Source organism: Cervus elaphus, chromosome 13 (assembly GCF_910594005.1).
Source record: "Cervus elaphus chromosome 13, mCerEla1.1, whole genome shotgun sequence".
Lineage (NCBI taxonomy): Eukaryota > Metazoa > Chordata > Mammalia > Artiodactyla > Cervidae > Cervus > Cervus elaphus.
Window position 1 is genome coordinate 26024013 of NC_057827.1, and position 26811 is coordinate 26050823.

The 26811-nt window shown below is 47.2% G+C and overlaps 1 protein-coding gene across 2 annotated transcripts in view; it reads left to right on the forward strand.

Moving 5' to 3' along the window:
• SLC28A1 (solute carrier family 28 member 1) overlaps positions 1 to 25309 on the forward strand; it is an 86195-nt gene extending 60886 nt beyond the window's left edge. Inside the window, exons 14-19 of one of the 2 annotated variants that reach the window (XM_043922420.1) lie at positions 559 to 727; positions 845 to 1042; positions 4510 to 4591; positions 5597 to 5695; positions 5831 to 5942; positions 6220 to 6861. In XM_043922420.1, the coding sequence (XP_043778355.1) occupies positions 559 to 727; positions 845 to 1042; positions 4510 to 4591; positions 5597 to 5695; positions 5831 to 5942; positions 6220 to 6292 (733 nt within the window). In that variant the 3' untranslated portion in view covers positions 6293 to 6861. Of the gene's footprint in view, positions 1 to 558; positions 728 to 844; positions 1043 to 4509; positions 4592 to 5596; positions 5696 to 5830; positions 5943 to 6219; positions 6862 to 24697 lie in introns of those variants that run through there. The other variant, XM_043922421.1, reaches the window with a different exon arrangement.
• The last annotated feature ends 1502 nt before the right edge of the window (positions 25310 to 26811 follow it).

Here is a 26811-nt window from a genome sequence, read left to right on the forward strand (position 1 = left end):
GGAAATAGCAACCCACTCTAGTATTCTTGACTGGAGAATTCCCTGGATGGAGGAGCCTGATGGGCTATGGTGTGTGGGGTCACAAAGAGTTGGACATGACTGAGTGACTGAGCATGCGTGCATGGAGGGAACTAGGCCCCTCATGATGCAACTAAAGATCCCAAATGCTGCAGTAAAGATCCTGTGTGTCACAACTGAGACTCGGGATAGCCAAATAAATTTTTTAAAAAATTCTTTTTTTTTAATTTTAGAGGTATTTCATATTTTCTGGTACTAAATCTCTGAAACCTGGTGTGTATATTTGTAACACATCTCTATTCCGATCTGCCTCCTTCTAAGTACTTGTTAAGTCACACGCAACTCGTGGTTTGTCTTAGATGACGTGTGTGCTAGGAGTCTGGGTCTTATCCTAGTGCTTGGACCAGCGTCTTTCTGGTCTCGAGTGTAATCAAGGAGCCCTGGCTCTGACATGCTCTGTCCAAGTTTGAGCCTGTAGGACAGGGAGCCCTGAACTTGTGGGGACAGGCCAATAATGACATCTCTTGGTCCCATTGACAGAGATGCTCAAAACCTCTTAGAAGCAGCTAGCAGTGGGGCTGCCTTGTCCGTGAAGGTCGTGACCAACATCGCAGCCAACCTGATTGCCTTTCTGGCTGTGCTGGACTTCATCAACGCTGCCCTTTCCTGGCTGGGAAACATGGTGAACATCCAGGGGCTCAGCTTCCAGGTACAGTCCCCCTTGACCTGTGAAGGGGGTGGTCCTGGCCAGTGGTGACTGTGGGTGGACACCCACAGAGCCCAGGTCATCCCCAGTCCCAGCGGCTCCTCTTGCCTTGCACCTCAGCTCATCTGCTCCTACATCCTGCGGCCGGTGGCCTTCCTGATGGGCGTGGCCTGGGAGGACTGCTCGGTGGTGGCGGAGCTGCTGGGGATGAAGCTGTTTCTGAACGAGTTCGTGGCCTATCAGGGGCTCTCTGAGTACAAGCAGCGCCGCCTTGCGGGCACTGAGGAGTGGGTCGGCTCCAAAAAGCAGTGGATCTCCGTGAGTGTCCCCGTCCTCTCACTGCGTCAGCGCATGATGCAGCTGTCCCCCTGCAGGCCTGGCTGAGACACACGGAGGTGGTCCTCAACCTCCCACATCCCGTTGCACTCGGCAACAAGACAGCTTCAGGCTTCACGGCCATCTTTCTCAAGGTCTCTCTATCTCTTGGCTTCCCTGATAGCTCAGTTGGTAAAGAATCCGCCTGAGTGCAGAAGACCTGGGTTCTATCCCTGGGTTGGGAAGAGCCCGTGGAGAAGGGAAAGGCTACCCACTCCAGTATTCTGGCCTGGAGAATTCCATGGACTGTATAGTCCATGAGGTCGCAAAGACTCGGACATGAGTGAGTGACTTTTACTTCACTTCACTTCTCTATCTCTTTAAGATATCTGAACTCCAGCTGTAGACAGGCTGCCATCCTGTGGCCTTGGGCCAGCCGCTGCATCTTGCCTCTTCTGTTGTATCATACCTACCACCCCTACTCCAAACGAATGGGTGTGAGACTCCAATAAGGAGCTAAGAGAGTAAAACAGAAAGACCTCACCACATTAATCTCCAATATATGGGATTCAGCTCAGGGGTTGGTTTGTTCAGTTAAGGGTTAAAAAAAACCAAAAACTATAAAAGCTTTCTAAAATGAAACTCTCTAAAAGAATAACAGCCAATGTAGCATGATTAAGAATAAAAAAAATACCCATCATATTGTCATCCCCAAATGACAGTTATTATAATATATAATCAATTATATATAATTATATGATAATAAATATAAACAAAACAATATAATATCTAATTCCACTGTTTGGCTCTTATACCCAATGCTGAAATGAGTAGCTTTTGCACTGAACTTTTCCCTCTTCTCTGATGGTTTCCTCGGGAGCTTTGCCAGATGTGGGATGACTGAATCATACGGCATGAATCCCTGTGTGGGTGCTGCCAGTAACTTTTGCAAAGGGTTATAGCAACTGAAACTACCCCAGATGTGCCTGCGAGCATTGATTTCACCACACACTGAACAGGGCAGAGCAGCCTCTTTTAAAAAAAGAAGTCTTGCTACTTTAGTGGGCAAATAATAGCTCATTGTTTTAATGTGTGTTTCCTGGGTTACTAGGAACTTTTAACATAAAATATTTTTTCTTGTCTTTTAAATTATTTTTTTAATGATAAAGAAATGTGCTCTTTAGCTTTTTTTTAAAGAAGGTTTATATGGAGTAAAAAGCTCAGGTTTCCCCTCACTCCTAATTTTAGCTCCAGTTTCACTGTCTTCTCTAGAGACAGTGGCGGTATGTACCTTCGGGCTTCCCTGGTGGTTCAGTGGTAGAGAATCCACCTGTAATTCAGGAGACACAGCTTTGATCCCTGGATTGGAAAGATCCCCTGGAGGAGGAAATGGCAACCCATTTCAGTATCCTTGCCTGGGAAATCCCATGGACAGAGAAGCCTGACAGGCTATAGTCCATGGGGTCTCAGAGTCAGACATGACTAAAGTGATTGAGCACACACATACACATGTGCCTTCAGGATCTTTTTCAATGAGCTTCATTCCTTCAGCAAGTATTTGTTGAGACCTCTGAGGTGCCAGGCCCTCTGCTGGGTGCCAGGAATAAAAAGGGGAATTAGACAGACATGGTCCCTGGTGACATGGAACTTATATTTAGTGAAAGACACAAGAAAACAAAGGAATAAAAAATTTTAAACCACAATCTGCGGTAAGTTCTATGATGGAAACAATAAGAGGAATCAGGGAGGCTACCTAGATTCTAGTCTATCCTTGACTAGACAGGACTGACTGGACAGGGAAGGCCTCCCTAGGGACTTCCCTGGTGGTTCAGTGATTAAGACTCTTCGCTTCCACTGAAGGGGGCTCAGGTTCTATCCACGGACAGGGAACTAAGATTCCACGTGCCACACACTGCGGCCAAAAAAAGCGCCCCCCCCCCCAAGATGGATACTTGGACCAAGACTTGGAGGGAGGAGCAGAGGCCAGAAGAAATGGGGATTAGCATTCCAGGCAAAGAAAGAGGTACATGCAAAGGCTCTGAGGTTGCCCAAAGCACTGGTTTGAAGAAGTGAGAAAAGTCCACTTAGAACAAGTGGAAATTGTAACAGAGTGGCCCAGGCCAAAGAGCAGTTGGAAGTTACCGAAGATTTGACTTCTGACATTTTAGCATTACTTGGGCCGCTGTTTGAAGGGTGATTGTAGGTGAGTAAGCAGAATGCAAGTACCTTAATATTTTTAAATTGATTTATAAAAACTCTGTATGTTATAAAGATATTAACTCTTTTCCATTTTCTATTTAAAAAATTTTTTGGCCACACCACGCATCATGTAGGATCTTAGCCCCCCAATCAGGAATCAAACTTGGACTGCTTGCATTGGAAGCATGGAATCTTAACCACTGGACCACCAAGGAAGTCCCACATTTTCTACATATATTTTTCCTGGTCTTTTTTATTTCCTTTCTGTTCATTCCGTATTCAGGAATTTTTTTAAAATACAAATTTATACCAAATCTTTGGATTTCTTATATTATTTCTAAATTTAGAGACTTACCTCCATTCCAGAAACCTGGTAAGGGTTAGTTAGGTTCCTGAAACAGTATGATGAAGTAGTTAAAATGGGGCACTCTTGGGAGTCAGACCAAACTGAGTTCAAATTGGGACACAGCTGCCTTTTTGCTATGTGAACTTCTTCAGTCACTTCTACTCCTAGAAGTTTGCTCCTCTCCAGGAAGAGAGCAATAAGGCTATTCTGTAACAGTAATATTATTATCCTATATTTTCTAATATTTAATGTTTAAAATGTTAATATTTATCTGCTTTAATGATCTAGAATTAAAATTTTTATATGGTGTGAGGTATGGGTCTAAGCCTATCTTTTTCTTTTTTCCCCCAAATTGTTCCATTTTGGCTCTTAGTACTTCTAGGAAATTACACAACTGTTCAGAGCAAAAGGGAAAGAGAGTTACGTTGCTTAAATACCTACTCTAGGGACTTCCCTGGTGTTGCAGCAGCTAAGACTCCATACTTCCAATGCAGGGACACGGGTTCAATCCCTGGTTGGGGAACTAAGATCACACAAGCTATGTGGCCTGGTCAAAAAGTTAAAAATTAAATAAAATCTGAAATTAATATAGAAAAAGAAATAAATACCTACTCTATGCCTAGTTCTTCCTATACATGATATGATCTCTATGACAGTCCTCTCAGTCAGATACTGTTATTCCCACGTTCCTGATGGAGAAGCTGAAATTTAGGTTCCACTGTGGGTCAGGAAGATCCCCTGGAGGAGGGCATGGCAACCCACTCCAGTATTCTTGCCTGGGAGATTCCACGAACAGAGGAGCCTGGGGGGCCACAGTCCACGGGTCACAAAGAGTTGGACATGACTGAAGGGACTTATCATGCCTGGGGTGGTTTGAGCACATCCCTGGGGGAAGCCCATCACCTCTCATCTTCTGCCTTCTCAGGTCAGAGCAGAAATCCTCACAACGTATGCCCTCTGTGGATTCGCCAACTTCAGTTCCATTGGGATCATGCTGGGAGGCCTGAGTGAGTCCTAGAGGGGCCCCCCTGGCCTCCTATAAAGGGCGGGTGTTGAGGGGGGTTGGTCTCCAGTTCTGGCTCTCAGATACCTACAACTTCCTGGGGATCTGTATGCCTCAGTTCTCCTCTTGGTCTAAGGCAGAGTATGAACAAGGAGGTCGTGGGATTTCCTCCCAGCCCTGGAATTTCATGACCTCTCTGCTGCTCAGTTGGCCCAGGAGGTCAGCACCTTGGCCTCATAGGGCAAACTTGACTCAGGGCCCTAGGGAGGGTCTGGAGGTACGGTGTTGGCTGCCCGGCTGAAGCTTTGACCTACCGGTTCCCATACCCACAGTGGACAGACAGGTTCAGTAGGGCCTGGGAATGAAGGCTCTATAGAACTATCAGCTTTTTACAAAAAACCTTTCCACCCTTCACAGTCCCCTGCCTGGTGGTGCAACCATCCCGTTTTATTGACAAGGAAACTGAGTCGTGCAAAGGTGAAATGTGACCCAAGTCACTCAGCTATTAAGTGGCTGTTAACTGTCACTGTTAGTCATGCAGTCGTGTCCAACTCTTTGCGACCCCATGGACTGCAACCCATCAGGCTCCTCTTGCCATGGAATTCTCCTGGCAAGAATACTGGAGTGGGTTGCCATTCCCTTCTCCAGGGGATCTTCCAGACCCAGGGATACAACCTGGGTTTCCTGCATTGCAGGCAGGAAATTTCTTTACCATCTGAGTCACCAGGGAAGCCTAATAAGTGGCTGAACCTGTGTTTAATCCCGGGTCTGCCTGACTCCAAACTCAATGTTCTTTCCCTACACCTGCCGCTGATGGCACGTGGGGAGGTATGGAACACTACCTAATCAGGCCAAGGAGGGCTCAGACTCAGCAAGCCTCAGGAGGACAGCGTCTGTTCCTCTGGCCCCCCAGAAGAGGAAGAGGGGTCAGCAGATGCAGCCAGAGATGCAGAGAGGAGGAAGAGGGGCCTGCGGAGCCCTGGCCCTGAGCCCCCCTGTCCTCCTGCAGCCTCCATGGCTCCCCAGCGGAAGAGCGACTTCTCCCAGATCGTGCTCCGGGCGCTCTGCACGGGGGCCTGTGTGTCTCTGGTGAATGCCTGTGTGGCCGGTGAGTGCAGGCCTGGTGGGCTCGGGACAGTCCAGGGCCAGGCACTGGGGCCCCAACCTCTCCGGCAGTCCTTGGGTGGGGTTGCGGGGGATAGTGAGGGCTGGACCCTGCCCACTAGCTGCTTTCTCCGCACAGGGATCCTCTACATGCCCAGGGGCCCTGCGGTGGACTGTGTGTCCCTCCTGAACACGACCCTCAACAGCAGCAGCTTTGAGGTGTACCAGTGCTGCCACCAGGCCTTCCAGAGGTGAGTGCCTGGGCGAGGGGTGGGGTGCCGACAGTAATGGGATGCAGAGGCCCCCCGAGGGCCTGGGGTGGGGGAGGCCTTTGGTACCAGAGCAAGGGGGTAGAAATGTTATGGCTGTGGCTGATGTAACCAACGGAAGAGGAAGCGGGGCCTGAGGACCAAACTTAGAAGAAGTTAGGACCAGAGACATGGAGCAACTTCCCTGAAGTTGCTCAGCCTTTAGTGGTCAGCAGAGCCCAGGCCTGGAGCGCAGACTACAGATTCTGCTTCTTTTCAGCACCAGCCCGGAGTTCAGCCTAGAGGCCCTGGACAACTGCTGTCGGTTCTATAATCACACGATCTGTGCGTAGCGGGGACAGCACATCTCTGTGTCTTCTGGGCGTTATTTTCTCCCAGGAAGCAGCTGCCACCACCCTTCTCTCTCCAGGCCCCCCTCTCCTGGGGGAAGTCACAGAGCTTAGACCACCTCAGGCACAAATCGGAAAGGGTGACCAGGGACTGGGCGGAATGATGGGTGCCCCCCACCCTTCACACCCTTTCTGCTCTCGCATTTCCTCCCTCCTCAAATGTGAATGCTCAGAGTTGCCTCTGCCTCCTCTGTCTTCTCTGTCCCCCCTGCCCTGGGTCTCCCCTGTTTGCACTCCCCTTCTGTTCCGGGGCCCTCGGCCCTGGCATTTCAGCCGCCCCCTTCCCTTCTTCTCTTAAGCTTCTCCTCTTAAGCTGTGGCTTAACCCCTGCCACATGGCTTCTCCTGGAGATGCTTTCCTCCACTTTCATAGACCCCCCTACTGCCCTCCCACACAGCACTTTCCAGATTGGTGGGCTGTGTAGCACTGTCCCCCAAGGTATGCCGAGGTTTCCATGATTCACTAGGTTTGGGAAACACTGGGCTAAATAAAGTTAGGGGTTTTGTTTTGTTTTGTTTGTTTTTCTCACTGTGGACTTGTCAGAGCTTGATGTGGATATGAGAGGAGAATTTTTTCCAAATGGGGCTGTAAGAATCTTCTGATGGAAGTACCTTTTAGTTGAGGATCCCGTGGGAAGCAATCTGGGAAACACTGGCTGATGTTCAGACTGCGTTACTCTCCATAACTGTAACCTTTGTAGACGTTTACCTCGCGCTGCATGTCAGTGAGCTGCTCTCTGAGCTGCATACTGTGTAACTCAGTCCTTACCACAAGCCTGTGAGGCAGGTACTGTTGTCATCCCTAGTTGAGGGACCAGAGTTCAGAGAGGTTAAGTCACTTGCCTGAAGTGGCACAGCTGGGAAGAGGAAGAGGCAGGACTTGACCCCCAGCCATCCAGTTCCACCAGCTGTGGTGTCTGGTCTCTGCGCTAGGCTGCTAAGAGCTCGGTCGCGTGACTTGCCCTATGCCCTCTGCTTGCCTCTTCTCCCCAGCCCCGTCCCTCTGCTCTGGCAGGTCAGGCATCTGATGTGTTTTCTGTGCCTCTGAGCTTTGGTTTCTGAAGTTCCTGTCACCCAGCATGTCCTGCCCTACGCTCCTTGCACTCTGTTCTCATTTCCCTAGCAGCTTTGGCTGCTGGGGCCTGCAGGGTGCCTGTCCCCCCACTGGCCATGGGGCACCTGTCCCCTCACCCACCTGTGTTGGGTAAGCCTCCCCAGCTGGGGCCTGAGGCAGAGGCCCAGCTGGTCAGCAGTTACCCTGCTCTGTCAAGGATCTGGGCTCTACTGGGCACTGGTCTTGCTCCTTGTGACCCCCACGGGCTGGCCCTGGGTCCCGTCTGCAGGGCCCGTGTTCTTGCCCTTAGCTCTGCACAGCAGAGTCAGTGGCCTCACTCCCAGGCCCCAGGGCAAGCCTCTTCCTTGCTCCCTGCAGCCCCAGCTCCCCTTGAGTGTCACAGGAGGCCCTCCTGACTGGACGTCACAGCTGTCTCTTAGTATCTGGGCGCCACCCCTTCCCCAACCTCCTTTCCTGGACCACCTGTACACACATCACCTGGCCAGTCACATTCCCGGGAGGACTGTTGGCCCCTCAAAGACAGGACTCGGATGTTTCTGGGTCCTCATGGTGCTCAGCACAATGCTGGGCCTGTGAAAAGTGGGGGTTTCCCAGGTGGCAACAGTGGTAAAGAACCTGCCTACCCATGCAGGAGACTTAAAGAGACACAAGTTCAATCCCTGGGTCGGGAAAATCTCCCTGGTGTAGGGCATGGCAACCCACTCCAGTATTGTTGCCTGAGAATCCCATGGACAGAGGAGCCTGGCGGGCTACAGTCCATGACATCACCAACAGTTGGACATGACTGAACTGACTTAGCATGTACTGAGCACATATTGTGAAAGGTGTTAAATGAGTATTTATGGAATGGAATTCACCTTCTGTCAGAGGCACCAGCATGCATGCCGTGCTATACCTGTATGGACTGCTTCCAGCTCAAGGCTGTTCTGACCCAGGGGACTCCTTGGTTATCCGAGCAGCAGACTCTTACCCTCTCCTCCACCCACCATGCTCCTTCTTCCTCTTCTTGCACCTGCAGAAGCTGGGAGCCCCTTGAGGGTGAGACCGCAAAAATACACTGCTTAGAGGAGGTGCCTGTGCTGGTACCAGCTGCCTGCGCCTCATTCAGTTCAGTTCAGTTCAGTCACTCAGTCGTGTCCTACTCTTTGCGATCCCATGGACTGTAGCATGCCAGGCTTCCCTGTGCATCACCAACTCCTGGAGCTTACTCAAACTCATGTCCATTGAGTTGGTGATGGCATCCAACCAATTCATCCTCTGTCGTCCCCTTCTCCTGCCTTCAATTTTTCCCAACATCAGGGTCTTTTCCAGTGAGTCAGTTCTTTGCATCAGGTCGTCAAAGTATGGGAGTTTCAGCTTCAGCATCAGTCCTTCCAGTGAATATTCAGGACTGATTTCCTTAAGGATTGACTGGTTGGATCTCCTTGCAGTCCAAGGGACTCTCAAGAGTCTTCTCCAACACCACAGTTCAAAAGCATCAATTCTTCAGCGCTCAGCTTTCTTTATAGTCCAACTCTCACATCCATACATGACTACTGGAAAAACCATAGCTTTGACTAGACAGACCTTTGTTGTCAAAGTAATGTCTCTGCTTTTTAGTGCCTGTGCCTAATTGCACCCTAAGCAGTAGCTTCTGGGTCAGGATTGGCCTGGATGCCTCCACTTACCCCACCCACAGTCATGACAGGCATTGCTAATCAATCACAGCATTTCTTGGAGTGAGTCCAAAAGGGGCTTCAGAATCCAGATGAGCTCAGTACTGGACGAGCCCACCACCAAGTGATTCAAGGTGGGTTTACCAGAATGGGTTTACCAGACCCCAAGGACCCAAACTGATTTTGTGTCACTGGCCTGGAAACATCTCAGGTTTTGTGAAACACTCTAGAAATTAATGAGGACAGGGTTGTCTAGTGGTTAAGGCTGAAGGGTTAAGCTGCTAGCTCATTGTGCTCTATATACATGAGTTCAAATCCCACCTTCATCAGATGTGTGCTTTGGGGCTTCCCTGGTGACTCAGATGGTAAAGAATCTGCCTGCAACTCAGGAGACCTGGGTTCAATCCCTGGGTCAGGAAGATCCCCTGGAGGAGGAAATAGCAACCCACTCCAGTATTCTTACCTTGGAAATCCCATGGACAGAGGCTATAGTCCATGGGGTCAAAAAGAGTCAGAGACGGCTGAGTGACTAACACTTTCACTAGGAAATCAAGGGGAGTTGAAGCAGAGAGGGATCCTTGCAAAGAGTGAATCCTGTGAAAGACCTTTGTCCACTCCAGGTTTGTATATGGCTTGTTTATTCAGTCAAGTACCTAAGATCTTACTTGGCTTGATTTCCCAGTACTGCAGACTGCACAGCTGAAAACAGAAATTAATTTTGTCACAGTTTTGGAGACTAGAAGTCCAAGGTTAGGATGCCTGCATGGTTGGCTTCTGGTGAGGTCTCTTTTCCTGATTTATAGACACCACCCTATTGCCGGGTCCTCATACAGCAAAGAGAGACAGCAGCTCCCCAGTTTCTTTTAATAAAGGCCCTAATCTCGCCCATCATGGGAACACCACTCTCATGACTTCATCTAACCTGGCTTACTTGCAAAGGTCCCCATCTCCAAATACTGTCACACTGGGGGTAAGGCTCCAACGTAGGAATCTAGGGACACACAGTTCAGTCTGTAACACCTACTATGGGCTGGACTGTGAGCTAGGTAGGGGGACAGTGGTGAACCAGACTGTGTAATGAGCTAAAGAGCTGGAAAATTCCTGCAAAAAGAGGATCCACTGGGAAGGGAAGCCCCAGCAGAGGCTGGGTGGAGATGGCCTCTGGGGAGGAGTCCTTGAGAGGAGGGAAGGGGAAAGTGACTCCAGTGGGGCTGGTGGGGTGGGTACCCATCGTGGCCTGGCCAATGGCATTTTTTGAGGCTCTTAGTATATTATAAAGTGAAAATAATGCCAGAATATGATTATACAAATTGCCACTTAAATTTTTATATATTTTAACACAATACACTGTAGTATCAGGTTATCTATAAGATAACAACAGCATTCTTTTTTTTTTTCCCAACTAAAGCCCAAGTCAATAATTTAAACAACCATTTCTATTTATACCAAATATTTGAAAGCACTGAATCCTAGTCACTAGACCACCAGGGATAAATCAAATATTTGAACATGCTTGTGTGTTTTTACATAAATTAGGTTTCTTGAAATATGCAGATTCTGTGTTCTTCTATACCTGGTGTGATATCAATCCACATACAAGAAATATTTATAATTTTTTAAAAATTTATTTTATTGAATGTATAATTGATTTGCAATATTGTGTTAGTTTCCCATGTATAGCAAAGTGATTCAGTTTTATATATATGTGTGTGTGTATATATATAGTTTACATCTGCTAATCCCAGACTCCTAATCCATCCCTTCCCTATTACTCTTCCCCCTTGGCAACCACCAGTGTTCTCTGTGTCTGTGAGTCTGTTTCTGTTTCATAGATAAGTTCATTTGTGTCATATTTTAGATCCCATATATAAGTGATATCATGTGGTATTCGTCTTTCTGACCTAATCTCTAGGTCCATCCACGTTGCTGCAAATGGCATTATTTGTTTTTTTATGGCTGAGCAGTACTCTATCATATGTATATATGTATGTATATATGCCACATTTTCTTTGTCCACTAAACTGTTGATGTAAATTTATGTTGTTTCCATGTCTTGGCTATTGTAAGTAGTGCTGCTATTACATAGGTGGTTCACACAGGGCTTCCCTGGTGGCTCAGAGGGTAAAGCGTCTGTCTATAATGCAGGAAACCCGGGTTTGATTCTTGGGTCAGGAAGATCCCCTGGAGAAGGAAATAGCAACCCACTCCAGTACCCTTGCCTGGAAAATTCCATGGATGGAGAAGCCTGGTAGGCTACAGTCCATGGGGTCACAAAGAGTCGGACACAACTGAGTGACTTCACTTTCTTTCACTTCAGACAGTGAAGAATCCGTCTGCAATGCAGGAGATAGAGGTTCAATCCCTAGGTTGGGAAGATCCCCCGGAAAAGGGAATGGCTACCCACTCCAGTATTCTTGCCTGGAGAATTCCATGGCCAGAGGAACCTGGTGGGCCACAGTCCATGGGGTTGCAAAGAGTCGGACATGACTGAGCGACTAACACTTTGATGAGCATGGTGGGTACGTGTATCTTTTCGATTATAGTTTTGTCTGGGTATTCACCCAGGAGTAGAATTGCAAGGTCATATGGTAGCTCTATTTTTAGTGTTTTGCTTTTTGTTTTAGTTCTTTTGAGAGACCGCCATACTGTTTTCCATAGCAGTTGCACCAATTTATATCCCCACCAACAATGTAAGAGGGTTCCCTTTTCTCCAGACCCTCTCCAGAATTTGCCGTTTGTAGGCTTTTTAATGATAGCCATTCTGACTGGTGCGTGGTGGTACTTCATTGTAGTTTTGATTTTCAGTTCTCTTAACAATTGGTGATATTGGGCATCTTTTCACTTGCCTGTGGGCCATCTGTATTTATCATTTTAAATTCAGCTCTGGCGGGATGGCCTGGTCAGGGACTCCTCTTAGTCACATGACTATATGAATGGCTGCATTTGGAGAGAGCAGGAACAGTCAAAATTGGAAGCCCTTTCAGGATTCGAGGCTCCTGCCCCCCTCCTGCTGCTCCCTGCATGTGCCTGACCAGGAGTGAAAGGAATTGAAAGGGCTTTGCTCATGGAAAGGCCTGGATGCCCAGAGCGTGGTGAGAGCAGGCCTTTCCCAGACGGGGCTGGCTGTGGCTGCCCATAGAGCTGACTGCAGATAGGAGTTGACCACAGCCAGGCTCAGAGCAGCAGAGTGCCGCCCGTGGGGGCACCACAGAGGGACTGTCCTGCCTGTGGGGGGAGGGCAGTGAGAACAGCGTGCCCTGTAGGGAAGGTCACTGCCACGAGGTTGGGGGGTGGGGCCCAGACAGCTGCCCACTGTGGGGGTGTCCAGGCCTCACTCACATCTGGGATCAAGGGGCAAATGCAGGGTGGGTAAGGAGAAGGGGGCAGCCTGGAACACCAGAGGCTGCGTGAGGCCCCACATAGTGGGGTTCACTCTGTGCTGGAGACCATTTTCTGCCCCCCCCATTTCATCCTGGACCAGTCCTTGTATAAAGTACAATAAAAGTGAATTACTGGGAAAATAATAATAATAAAGGCATCTTTATTATTTGATTCAATGAACATAAGATTACTCTGCTATGCAGTTTCTAAATGTCACTTTCAACACCTGTACGTATGTTACTGCAGACCCGGAAGCAGATGTGGACCACAGCAGTCCATGCTGTGAATAACTCTATCCTATAGCATTTTCTGTTCTTAATGAAAACTCTTCAGAGCACTGTCTCCTCAGATGATTTGTCCTGTGTTTCATACGCACTAAGGGGAACTGGGGAAAGGCCATGGGACTCCGGTTGGCATCCATGAAACCTGCCTTTCGTATGATAGCATGCATGTAAAATTGTAAGGACAATAGAAGAATTCGAAACGATGTATGCAAATGCTCCCCACTCAAGCAGTGAAGCATTACTCCCCACCTCTTAAGGGTGGACTATGCTTAGTGATGTTCTTCCAAAGGGTACAGTATGGAAGCAGGGAAACAGGAAAGAAACTTTGCCGCAGAGAAGCCTGGTAAACACTTCCTTAGCCAGGTGGTCACAGTTAACCTCTTCAGTGGTAAGTTCAGTTAAGAACACGTATGCTTGATATGTTGTGTTGAGAAGGGCAATTCACCTCTGTGGTGCTCCTTCCCAAAGCTCATAACCTCAGTTGCTAAGTGGTGTCCAACGCTTTGTGACCCCATGAACTGCAGCATGCCAGGCTTCCCTGTCCTTCACTGTTGTCCTGAGTTTGCCCAAACTCATGTCCATTGAGTCGGTGATGCCATCCAACCATCTCATCCTCTGTCGCCCCCTTCTGCTTTTGCTTTCAATCTTTCCCAGCATCAGGATCTTTTCCAATGAGTCGGCTCTTCACATCAGGTGGCCAAATATTGGAGCTTCAGCTTTACCATCATTCCTTCCAATGATTATTCAGGGTTGATTTCCTTTAGGATTGAGGGTTTGATATTGCTGTCCAAGGGACTCTCAAGAGTCTTCTCTAGCGCCACAATTTGAAAGTATCAATTCTTCAGCACTCAGCCTTCTTTATGGTCCAGCTTTCACGGTCCAACCCCAGTCTAACCATGAGAAAAACATCAGACAAACTCAAATTGAGACACAGCCAACAGAATATTGACCCTCAATCACCCTCATAAAGGCGGTCAGTTAGAAGCAGGGAAGCTCTGAGAAACTGTCACAACCCCAAGAAGCCAAAGGAGACATGATGACTCAATGTGTATCACAATACATTGAATTTTGTCCCCCCCCAAAAGCTATGTCCAAATGCCAGCCCTCACTACCTGTGAATCTGACCTTCATTGGAAGTAGGATTTTACAGATGTAATTAGGTTAAGGACCTCAAGATGAGATTATCCTGGATTTCGTGTGAGCCCTAAATTCAGTGACTGGGTGTCTTTATAAGAGAAAGGAGAGGGGAGTTTGAAGCACACAGGCCCAAAGATGCACAAAGAAGTTCATATAAAGAAGGCCACAGAGATCAGCATCATGCTCCAAGATATAGCCCACCCCAAGCCAAGGAGCACCTGGGGCCACCAGAAGCTGAAAGAGGCAGGAAGGGTTCTCCCCTAGAGACTTTGGAGGGATGGTACTCTGCACACTTAGGACTGATAGCCTCCGGAACTCCAGAGAATACATTTCTGTTGTTTTCAGCCACTAAATTTGTGGTGATTTGTTCCAGAAACACTAAGAAACTGATCCAGGTATCTTGCATGGGATCCTGGAATGGAAAAATTACATTAGGGAAAAACTCATGAAATCCAAATATAGTGTGGAGTGTAAGTTAAAAACATTGATATTTCTCTATTTGTTATGATAATAGATCATAGTAACTGGGAGAGGAAACTGGGTGGGGAGATCTATAGGATACATGGGAACTCTATTATTTATACAGCCTTTCTGTAAATCTAAAACTATTTTAAAATTAAAAAATTTTTAAACTGCTTGGGATAGGCTTCCCTGGTGGCTCAGTGGTAAAGAATCCACCAACCAGTGCAAGGAACATGAGATCCCTGGTCTGGGAAGATCCCACATGCCACAGAGCAGCTAAGCCCATGTGCCACAAATACCAACCGGAACTCTAGAGCCTGGGAGCCGCAGCTACTGAAGCCCCCTCATCCTAGACTCCGTGCTCTGCAATAAGAGCAGCCACCACAATGAGAAACCCTTGCAACTAGAGAGTAGCCCCCTCTTGCTGCAACTAGAGAAAAGGCCACGAAGCAATGAAGACCCAGCACAGCCAAAGAAACAATTGCATGGGAAAAACCCTGCAGGGACACAGATTTTTTGTAACTTGTAATTCAGCCCAGGGGTAGCTCTGTCCTAGACAATGCTTGTTCCAGCCGGCAACCGATCAAGATCTGTGAGTCAGTCAATGGGCCCCATTTACTCTTTCCATTGATTCATCCTGCTCTCACCTCTGTTGACCCCTCACTTTAATTCAAGCGTGTGCCTTCGGCTGAATATGAACTAGTCCTAGCCTCTTTACAACCACATGGAGAACATCATCTGCTTGAAATTACTAATGACTCAGAATTGGTGAGCCCTGAGTTTGCACAGGACTCTGTATATAATTTTGAGGCTGTCTGTCCCTCCCAACTTTTCTGAGAATTTTTATACCCACAGCGTGGATGGTCTCTGTCATCAGAGAGATTTTACGTTTGAATCACAAGACTCCACCCCCATGACCACTGTAGACTGAATCAGCACTGAACACCTGACTCAAGAGAAGCAAATCTATGGTCATGTCAATGGTCTCTCAGATTTTGGGGAAAGAAATCAAACTAAAGGAAAAAAAAACCAAAAAAAAAAAGAAACCGAGCTCCGAGCTGAGTCATCACAGCGGGCCTGGCTTGGCGCTGATTTCGTTTCCACCCTTCCTGCAGCCTCGTTGCTCAATTTTTCCTTGGATTCAGTGAGAGTTGAACTCTTTCCCAAATCCCCTCTAACCTGAGCTAAACAAGAAGGTTCCGTTTACTTTTCAGTTAAGAGGATGCCGCCTAGGAGTACCACATTGTTCAGCTCCTCATTCCACTTGAAATCAGGTGTTCATCGTCATCTTCTTGCATACCATCCAAACAAGAATCACACTACTTCTCCAGGAAACCCCGTCTCATATTGGACAGCTCCACTTCTTTGAAGGTTTGTTTTGATTCTGCATCAAAAAGTGTTCCTTTTTGATCCCAGTTATGCCATTCTGGGCTACTCAGAACAAGTCCAATCGTGTGTGTCTTTATTGTTCTTCCCTCCCGCCAAAACCAAAGTAATACTTGCTCATTGGTTTTTAAAAAATCACATGTTATAGAAGCCTTATGGAAATGTTCTACTCTCTCTCCACAAGACAGCCCTCCAACTGTTCAAAGATGGTAACCATCCAGTCTTCTTTTCTGAGCTGGGAACCTTGAGTTCTTTCACTTGTTACTCACATAGGACATAATAGTTTCAGAAGTTGCCCCAGACTTGATTCACAGTTGTTCTTCACTGATGTACAGACAGTTCATGAGTCATGAGCAAGTTCAATATTGAAGCCAGAATACGGGGTGGTAAATAAGATCTCATGGGTGTAACCAAGATGATGTGTTGGGGAAAAAGAGAGAATATAGCCTTGGGAGGGTGTTTGAAAGAGGCAGAACTCTTAGGATGGAGGAGTGTTAAGAAGCTACATGCCTGCTTCAGAAATCCACAAAGCTGGAAGCTTGTGTGTTGAGAGTAAAACGCCAGGAGGAATTGTCATGGAGGGAGAGAATGGAAGGAAGTCCTGACCCAAATCACAAAGCAGACCAGAGCTAGGATATGAATGGAGTGGATGGGACCTTCTCTACTGGGACATCTATTAGGATTCCTACCTACCCTCCATCCAGGGTACAACAAGTTCCTAACTTGCCTGGGGAGTGATTTCCATTCCAGAGGGGGAGGGGAATTGCTGTTTTGGACCAGGTTCTGACAAAGACATGGAATGGTAACGTGGGAGTAACTGCCCACAGAGACTTTGTGAGTGGAAGTGAAGGAGAAGCTGGCATAGCCAGGCATTGATTCCACACTTGAAAATACAGCCATTCAGGAAGAAGTCAAAATGGAATGCTGGTTCTGCTGTAGTAAAATATCCCAATGAGAAAAGGAAGGCAGAGAGGACAAAAGAAATCAGCATGGTTATAAATGAATGTTTGGGCAAACTACGGGAGATGGTGAGGGACAGGGAGGCCTGGTGTGCTGCAGTCCATGGGGTTGCAAAGAGTCGGCAATACTTAGGGACTGAACAACAGCAACATAAATTAGCATCAGGAACCTGGCTTACAAGAATTTAAAAATAATGGTCACCAAAATCTGACCAAAGAACACGTGACCCATTGTGGGAAAGATGGCCTCCCTGCAGTCTCTAGCTTGCTGACCACTGCCTTAGATAAAGGGACACACCCTCCATGTCCCTGAAACATTTCACAATGTTGCTCCAAGCCTGCTGGAACACAGATTCGAAGGTGAGCCCCCTTAGGTCGTGGAGACAAAAGCAACAATCCAGGGATGGGGCAGCCACAAGTTAGAAGGAGCCTGAGCCCCAGAGGTCTTTGAAGAGCAAGACTGCCATTACAGTGCAAACTTTATGTGATTGAAGAAGAATATGTATCTTGTACATGTCTTATTTGAGATCTTTGTCATACATACCCTGCCACTGGACAAGAAGAGCAAGACAGGCAGGAAGAAAGAGCAGCTTTGCCTTTTCCCTGTGGGGTTCTTGATGAGCAAATGGGAAACAAGACCAAACTGGAGGAACTTCCCTGGTGGTCCAGTGGGCTTTCACTGGGGGAAAAAGTTCAATCCCTGTTCAGGGAACTAAGATCCTACAGGCTGCCCAGTGCAGCCAAAAATGTGTGTTTTTTTTTGTTTTTTTTTGTTTTTTTAATAAAAATGAAGAACAAGAAAGAGGTAACCTTATGAGGACTGTTTGGAACAGATTTCAAATTCTCCTATGAGTTTATGTGCTATTTGACTTCTCTCCAAACAGTCACCTTCCATATCTTTTCAAGATGGGGCTCATTTTTCTTTTCCATTTTTTTTTTTTCTTTTCAACTATACCTTACGGCTTGCAGGATCTTCATTCCCCAACCAGGGATCAGACCTGGCCTGGCGGTAAAAGAACCGAGTCCTAACCACCGGTCCACTGGGGAATTCCCAAGATGGGACTCATTTTTCATATAAATGAAGTAAGATAGGCAATTGGAGAAGGAGATGGCACCCCACTGCAGTCTTCTTGCCTGGGAAATCCCATGGACAGAGGAGCCTCGTGGGTTACAGTCCATGGAGCCACAGAGTGTTGTATACAGCTGAGCGATGGAGCAGACACAAGATAGGCATAAACAGAGCTTGTGTGTCCGGCTCTTTGCAACCCCGTGGACTGCAGCCTGCCCGGCTCCTCTGTCCATGGGATTTCCCAGGCAAGAATACTGGAGTGGGTAGCCATCCCCTTCTCCAGGAGAACATCCCCACCCAGAGATGGAATCGTGGTCTCCTGCTTTGCAGGTGGATTCTTTACCATCTGAGCTGCCAGGGAAGGCTTTTGAAGCTACTACTAACAGCCCACCTACTACACGTGGGCTGTTTCTGCTATTCAGCGCCAGCTGACAAAGGACAAATTTTGCTTTCCCAAGCAAAATTTTTGTTTTCCTTTCCAAGAAAAAAAGATAAATTATTTAGGGATGAGATGGGAAACTTGCTTTGTGAACTAAAGATTGCTTTTATCTCCTGAAACTTGGTTTCTCAGTAAGATTCTTTTCTACTTTTAGAGGCATTGCTTGTTCATATTCTAACCAATCTACTTTTTTCAAAGCCAGTGCCTCCATTAGAGGAGAAATGAACTGTATCAAAGCATACAACTTTCAAAGGATCTTTTCTTCCACAGTGACCCAGAGACAAGTATCTCTAATCTCCTTTGTTGGGACCCGGGGCAGGCTGGGTTTTGCAGTGTCAGCTGTTTTGAGCCAAAATGTGGCCAAATGCTGGAGGCTGGGTCCAGGGTCATCTTGGTAAGAACAGAACCCCAAGTGAGAAAACTTAGTGGCTGGTAGGGGAAAGGACATGACCTGTCTGCTGAAACGTTTCATCATTCAGTGAATCAATGTCATCTACCTAAGCTAGAATGAATTCCAGGAAGCTCAAGTCAGCAGCTCTCAACACACCTGTGGGTTTTATCCTTTGTGAGGTGTGTCACAGTCATTTACTGTTGTTGTTCAGTCGCTAAGTCATGTCCAGCACTTTGCAACCCCATGGACAGCAGCACGCCAGGCTTCCTTGTCCTTCACTATCTCCCAGAGTTTGTCTGAACTCATGTCCATTGAGTCAATGATGCCATCTGATGATCTCATCCTCTGTTTCCCCTTCTCGTCCTGCCCTCAGTCTTTCCCAGCATCAAGGTCTTTTCCAATGAGTTGGCTCTTTGTATCAGGTAACCAAAGTATTGGAGCTTCCGTTTCAGCATCAGTCCTTCCAATGAATATTCAGGGTTTATTTCCTTTAGGATTGACTAGTTGGATCTCCTTGCTACCCAAAGGACTCTCAAGTGTTTTCTCCAGACTAGTCATTTATTGGTTTTCTTATAATAGTGAAAGTACTGGAGTTTATGAACAATTTACCTTTTTAATAGAAAATATATAAGTCAAAGCAGTATTTTACTCAGAGTTCATTTGGTTGCAAGCCACAGAAAACAAACAGTTCCAGAGAAAAGGAGAGGATGGACTCTCACCAGGAAGTTGCAAGAGGACAGCCCCAGGCAGCGGGACCCAGGGATGGTCCAGGACTCTCTCTGTGCCTCACGGCCCCTGCTTTTCATTGCGCTTGTATCTTCCTGTGTACACGGTGACTTCCTGCTGTAGAACTGGCTTTCTCCATAAGGCTGGGATCCTGGCCGTCGGAAAATCATGAATTCACATGGAAGCTTACTTCCCTCCCTGACAGCTCGTTGGAGGAATAAAAAGTGGGCAAATCTCCAAGAGTGTGATTGATCCTGTGATTGAGGTGTGGTCATGTACCCTCCTCCAGGCCAGTCACTAAGGGCTGGAAGGTGAGATGTGCTCATTGGTCTAGTCTGGCACTCTTCCCTACTCCCAAATCTATCACTGTGACCCGGAAGGCAGAAGATGGCAGCTTCTGTTCAGACAGCATGGTTGGAGGCAGGGGGTTGAACAATTCCGCCAAAGAATGGGGAGTGTTGTCCCCTGAAGAAAGGCAGCTATTCTTTCCATATATCTGTAAACACTTGCAATGCTAGCACATCTTTAAAAAGTCTGAGAGGACTTCCTTGGTGGCCCAGTGGTGAAGAATCTGCCTGTCAGTGCAGGGGGCATGGGTTTGATCCTGGCTCCAGGGAGTTCCCACATGACAAGGGGCAACTAGGCCTGCGTGCCACAACTACTGAGCCCGCGCACCCTAGATCCCGTGCTCCACAACAAGAGAAGCCACCACAATGAGAAGCCGGCCCACCGCAGCTAGAGAGTGGCCCCTGCCTGCTGCAACTAGAGAAAGCCTCATGTGGCAATGAAGACCCAGTGCAGCCATAAATCACTAAATAAAACACTTAAAAATGTCTGAGATAATAGAACTAATGGGAATTTTGAAAAAACTCGGATAAAAGGGACTAATTTTCTGAATGCTTATTGTGGTACAAATTATTTGCATATGCCATCCTGTATAGTCCTCAAAAACAAAACAAAAACAAAAACCCCTAAAACTCTGTGAAGCTGATATTATTACCCTCATTTTACCGCGAGGAAACTGAGCACAGAGGAGTGCCTTGCTCCAAGACACACTGCTCCATGGCTGAGCCAGTCTTTGAACTCAGTTCTGTTTGATTTTAACCCCAAACTCTTAACCATCATAATACTTGGCTTCCTCATGAATCCACCCAATGAACCAATACATGTGTAAAAACATTAATACCCTATTCTTGTTCTGATTAATAGTACTGGACTTCTGCGGCAGTTTAAAAAGGTGGCTGTGAACTCCCTTTGAGAGGCCAGTTCATGTCCCCTCTCCTTTCATTCAGGCAGGCTTGTGACCACTCTGATCAGTAGAGTCTGGGGAGACGATGCTGTAGGACTTCTGCGGCTGAGTCGGTCAGCCTTTGGTTACGGCTGTAACACTATTGTGTTAGCCTGGGTGGGTTAATCAGCAAACATTTATTTCTCACAATCCTGCAGGCTGGGAAGTTCAAGATCAAGATGCTGGCAGATTTGGTGTCTGGGGAGAACCCTCTTCCTGGTTTACAGATGGCCACATTCTGGCCCTGTCCTCCCTTGACCAAGAGAGAGAAAGCCATTTGAGTCCTCCCAGCTGAGGCCTCAGACATCACGGAACAGAGACAAGCCATTTCTATGGTGGTGGTGGTGTTTAGTCATGTCCAACCCCCATGGACTTCAGCCCTCCAGGCTCCACTGTTCATGGAATTCTACAGGCAAGAATACTGGAGTGGATTGCCATTTCCTTCTAGCAGGTTTTGTTTTTTTTTTTTTTGCTGAGCTGCCGGGGAAGCCCTTATTCATGATGAAAGTGAAAGTGAAAGTTGCTCAGTGGTGTTCAACTCTTTGCCACCCCATAGACTCTACAGCCCATGGAATTGTCTAGGCCAGAATACTGGAGTGGGTAGCCTATCCCTTCTCCAGCAGATCTTCCCTATCCAGGAATCAAACCGGAGTCTCCTGCATTGCAGGCGGATTCCTTACCCACTGAGCTATCAGGGAAGCCCTTACTCATGGTACCCCATGCAAATTTCTGATTCATTGAATCCTAGTGCGTAACAGATGGTGGTTTTTTGATGTGACTAGCTTTGGGAGGATTTATTAGACAGCAGTGAATGGGTGGAGCGGCTCCAGGGTAGGAATCAAAGATGCGTGGTCTCAGAGTGTTTGAAATAAGAGGATGAAATTGAGGACTAGCCCGGAACAAGCCAAGTAGCAAAGTAGTCTTTTTTCCCAATAGGGAAGCTGTTGCAAAAATCTTTGGCTCCAGGCTGCAATCTCCCTTCCTCCACCAGGTGGCGGAGATGCATCGGCCGCTGCCTCCTCGGCCGGTCCCCACAGCGCGGTGAAAGAACCGGTGGGTTATGCGATACTGGAGAAGGCAGGGCGGCTTCGCTGGTGGCTCAGACAGTAAAGCTCGATCCCTGGGTTGGGAAGATCCCCTGGAGAAGGAAACGGCAACCCACTCCAGTACTCTTGCCTGGAAAATTCCATAGATGGAGGAGCCTGGTAGGCTACAGTCCGTGGGGTCGCAGAGTCAGATACGACTGAGCGACTTCACTTTAACTTTCAGAGCCTCCAAAGGAGGGTAGACCTGAAAACAAAATTTTCCTGGCGGGATCCACCATCCCACTACAGGAGGGATCAGTCTCCTCACTGGGAGCCCCTTCAAATGGCTCAGTTTCTCCTATCAATAGGATTTCATCAAGGGGCATCGTCCTCAGCCCTCCTGATGAAAAGCCAGAGAATCCTGGATTTACTGCTTCCTTTTCTCACTTCTTTTCATTCCATCCAAACCAGAGTACTCCATACACATGATCTAACAAGTCTAACAGTACCAGAAAATGAGTATACCTCCTGCCTGTGTGGGTCAATTATTTTCTTGTCTTTCTGATTTTGGTGGAGAATGCAAACACAGGAGATGAAAATTTTCTGAGGCATTGCATACCTGAAAATGTCTCTATTCTATCATTACATTAGGTTACTAGTTGACAGGGCATAGGATTTAAGTTTGGAAATCGTTTTCTTTTATAGTTTTAAAAACTTTATCCAGCTGTGTTCTGGCTGAGAAAGCTGATCCCATTTATTCTCATTTTTGATCACTTGTATATTAATGACTTTCTCCTTTCTGGAAGCTTTTAGAGTGATTTCCTTATCTTTGGTATTCTAGCATAATAATGGATCTTTTTCCATTCTTTGTGCTGGGAATTAGGTGGGTCTTTTTTTTTTTTTTTAGTTGATACATGATTGACTTTTAATATTATATAAGTTACAGTGTATAATGTAGTGATTCACAATTTTTAAAGGCTATACTCTATACTCCATTTATAGTTATTATAAAATGCTATATTTACTACACTGTACAATATATCCTTGTAGCTTATTTTATTTTATTTTTGGCTATGCTGGGTCTTAATTGCTGTGCGGGCTCTTCTCTAGTTGTGGCGAGTGGGGGCTACTTTTTAATTGCAGTGCACAGACTTCTCATTGTGGTGGCTTCTCTTGTTGCTGAGCACAGACTATAGGGCATGGACTTCAGGGCTTGGGCTCATTGGTTGTGGTGCATGGGATTAGTTGCTCCAAGGCATGTGGGGTCTTCCCAGATCAGGGATGGAATTTGTGTCTCCTGCACTGGCAGGCGGACTCTTTATCACTGGAAGCCCCTTATAGCTCATTTTATACCTAATAGTTTCTACCTCTTATTCCCCTTTCCTCTTTCCACTGGTAACCACTGGTTTGTTCTGTGTATCTGTTAGTCTGCTTTTTTTGTTGTTGTTCACTAGTTTGTTTTATTTTTTAGATTCCACATATAAGTGAAATCATATAATATTTGTCATTCTCTGTCTGGCTTATTTCACTCAGCATAATGCCCTCCAAGTCCATCCATTTTGCTGCAATTGGAAAAATCACATTCTTGTTTATGGCTGAGTAGTATTCCATTGTATATATACATATACCACCTTTTCTTTATCCATTCATTGGCAACTGTAAATAATGCTGCTATGAATTTTGAGGGTGCATGTAGCTTTCCAAGGTGGGCCTTTCAATCTGTGAATTTGTGTCATTGAACTCTGGGAAGAATCATGGAATTCTCTAGGCAAGAATACTGGAGTGGGTAGCCATTCCCTTCTACAGGGATACCTTTTGTTATGATTCCACCATTATTTCTTTCTGGAACAATTATTTGACTGTTGGACTCTCTGGATTTATCTTCTACTTTACTACTATGGTCTCTTTGTGATTTTTGTTTGCTTTCTTGCAATTGTCCCTTAAGCTTATCTTCCAACTTCTCTCTCAATATTTTTCCTGCTTCCATAATTTTAATTTTCAAATGCTTCTTCCTTATAATAGAGTTTTATTTGTTTTTAGCATCTTTTTTCTGTTTCATGGGTGTAATACCATCCCCTATGTGTCTGAGGATATTAATCATTTTAAGGCATTTTTCTCTGTTCATCTGTGTTGTCTCTGAGCTCTCCACTCCTTTTTTTCTTTTTGTTTTTAACTTCTGTCTTCTATATTGGATGCTCTCTTCAGATATCTGGTAATCCTTTGTTCAGTCTTATATTTCTTTTCTTTCCCTTTTTTCCTTTCTTCGCTGTGCTAATGCAGCTTGCAGGATCTTAGTTCCCCACCCAGGGATCAAACCCATGCCTTCTGCAGTAGAAGTGCAAAGACCTAACAGTACTTATATGTCAGGACAGATCACTGTCCTGGGGTCCTTGTGTTTCTCTAGGGAAGAATGTTCCAGTGTCCTGCCTGAGGTGTATCCATTGGGCAGAGAGAATTCTGAGAATGGGGTGGCACAAAGCAGGAGGACTTAATCTCTCACTTAATCCCTCTTTTAAAATACAGAGCCTTGGGATTTCCCTGGCAGTCCAGTGGCTAAGACTACACATTCCAATGCAGGGGGTGCAGGTTCCCTGGTCAGGGGCTAAGATCCCACATGCCTCGAGGCCAAAAAGCCACAGCATAAAACAGAAGCACTATTGTAACAAATTCAGTGAAGACTTTAAACATGGTGCACGTTAAAAAAAATATTTTAAATAAATAAAGTAAAATACAGAGCCACATCCCCTCCACTGTGCCTGTTTCCCCGATTCAACCTCTGCTCAGAATAAAAGCCCAGTTTCCCGTGTGTGTGTGTCAGAGGCTGGGGCATCCTTGGGGCTGCCTAGAGTGGGCTGGTGGGTTGGGGACCCCACTTCCAACCCTGTCTTCGGCCCCACCTCCACTCCTACCTTCTGCTGAAACAGGTGCCTCTGAGTCCTTCTCAGCTCTGCCCCTCCTTCGTCTGCGTCTCATCTTCCAAAATGTCAACTTCTCCTCCCTCCGTTGTTGCTGCTCCCATTCTCTTTGTCCTTCCTATTTCATCAACATCTTATTTCTCTCCTGTCTTTTCAGCGGGGCTTTGAGAACAAACAGCTGAATGCATGTGCTCCATCCTCCACGTTTCGCTGGCAGACCGGAGTCTTCCGTGCGGGAGCAGAAGGCCAGGGTGAAGTGAGAGGGTGGGCTCCAGAGCCAGGCACGTCTATGGCTGAGTTCTGGCTTCACGTCTCCATACCCCCGTGTGACCTTGGGCAAGATGGTCAGCCTCTCTGAGCCTCGGATTGCTTACCAGTAAAATGAGCCGAAAATGACCTGTTAACTCACAGAGGTGTTGTGAGCACTAGCTCTGATGAGGCCGGATTTTCACCCCAGGCCTGTTGGAGCGCAAGGCCACACTCTGAGCCATCACACCGGCCTGCTTCCCTAGAGAATGGCACAAGTCCGAGATGGGCTTCTTGGCCAGTCAGGGCTCCGGGATAAAGACACATGGAACAGAACAACCCCCAAGCTGACTTAACACTGTTAAGTGAGAGAAAAATCTTTTTTTTAATTGTGAAAGGCCTATATAAGAAAAAAAGTTCTTTAACAAATTGAAATGACAAAATTAATCTATTATTGCTCCAAATTGCACATTTGTTGGAGAGTTCTCAGCAATGCCAAATCCCATATAAACCTTCCGTTCACACTATGTATATCATGGTAACAACTAACGGGTTAAAAATGTGTTTAGTTAGCATTTAAAAAAAAAAGATATATTTATTTATTTTACTTTTTGGCTGTGGTAGGCCTTCGTTGCTGACAAGGACTTTCTCTAGTCGCAGCTGCCGGGGGCTACTCTCGAGTTGCGGTGCGCTGGCTTCTCATTGCAGTGGTTTCTCCTGTGGTGGAGCAGGGGCTCTAGCACGCGGCTTCCGTAGTCGCAGCATGCGGGCTCAACAGTTGCAGCAAATGGGGGCTGTAGAGCACAGGCGCAGTGTTTGTCCTGCATGGACTCACTCGCTTCAAGGCACGAGGATAGCCGAGTGGCTGATTCCGAAGATGGCCACTGGAAGAAAGAGAGGAGGGTCCCTTGGTGGAGGAACAGCAAGGGGCATCCCTGGGTCTGTCTCGTCCAAACCCTGTTGAAGCAAGAGACGGATTCTCAGGACTGTGGAGTGTGCTGCCTCAGACTGAATGTCCTACCAGTTCAGTGGGATAGTGACTTTGAGTCAGATTTAAATTGAATTAGAAAAAAAGAAAAAGGCCAGACCACTGCAGGTTTGCAGTCCCTAACCCTGGTGCTTGCTCTCACGCCCACCAGCAAACAAGTGGCTCCCTTGTGGCCCTCCCTGCAGGAGCAGATGCCCACCGATTGTGTGCTCCGAGCAGGGCCCCCCAAAGCCTCCATCCTGAGGTCCTGCTAGAATGGCCTGTCAGAACACCTCCTGACCAGAGGGACCGGGGGAAGCAGGGCCCAGCTCTGGAAGCAGGGGAGAGGCCACCGCGCCCAGTGGTGGGCAGGGGGTGGGACACCCGTCACCCCGTGAGTGGCAGCGGACAGGGCTGGTTCATCTTCAACACTGGCCTGGCCTGGATACCTTCCTGGCAGTCCTGCTACATCTCATCTTGACTCAGGACAAGCCGTGGATGACAGCTGAGCGGTACACAGGTAACTGGCTGGTTAAGAGGCGGGAGGTCCAGGTATCCTTTTAGGCAGTGCCAGCTCCTTACTGTGGCTCATGAAGACTGTTGTGATCCACCTCTTGATGACCCCCCGTCATTCCATCTCTAGCCACTTCCCAGCACAGCTTCATATGACACAGCCATGAAAAGGTGTGAAGCTCTGACACGGGCTACAATGTGGATGCACCTTGAACACACGATAGTCAGTGAGAACTGTCTTAGCCTGCTCGGGCTGCCATAGCAAAACAGAAGGCTGGGAGCTTCAGTAACAGGAATGCATTTCCTGCAACTCTGGAGCCCAGAATCTGAGATCAGGGCGTCAGGATGGTCAGGTTCTAGTGAAGCTCTATTCTTGGTTGGGGCCAGAGTCTTCACTGCATCCCCACATGGAGGAAGGGCTGAGGGGACTCCTTGGGGGTCTCTTTTATGAGAAAACTAATTCCATTCATGAGGTCTCTACTCTCATGACGTCATCACCTCCTCAAGGCCCTCCTCCTCACACCATCGCCTTGGGGGTTAGGTTT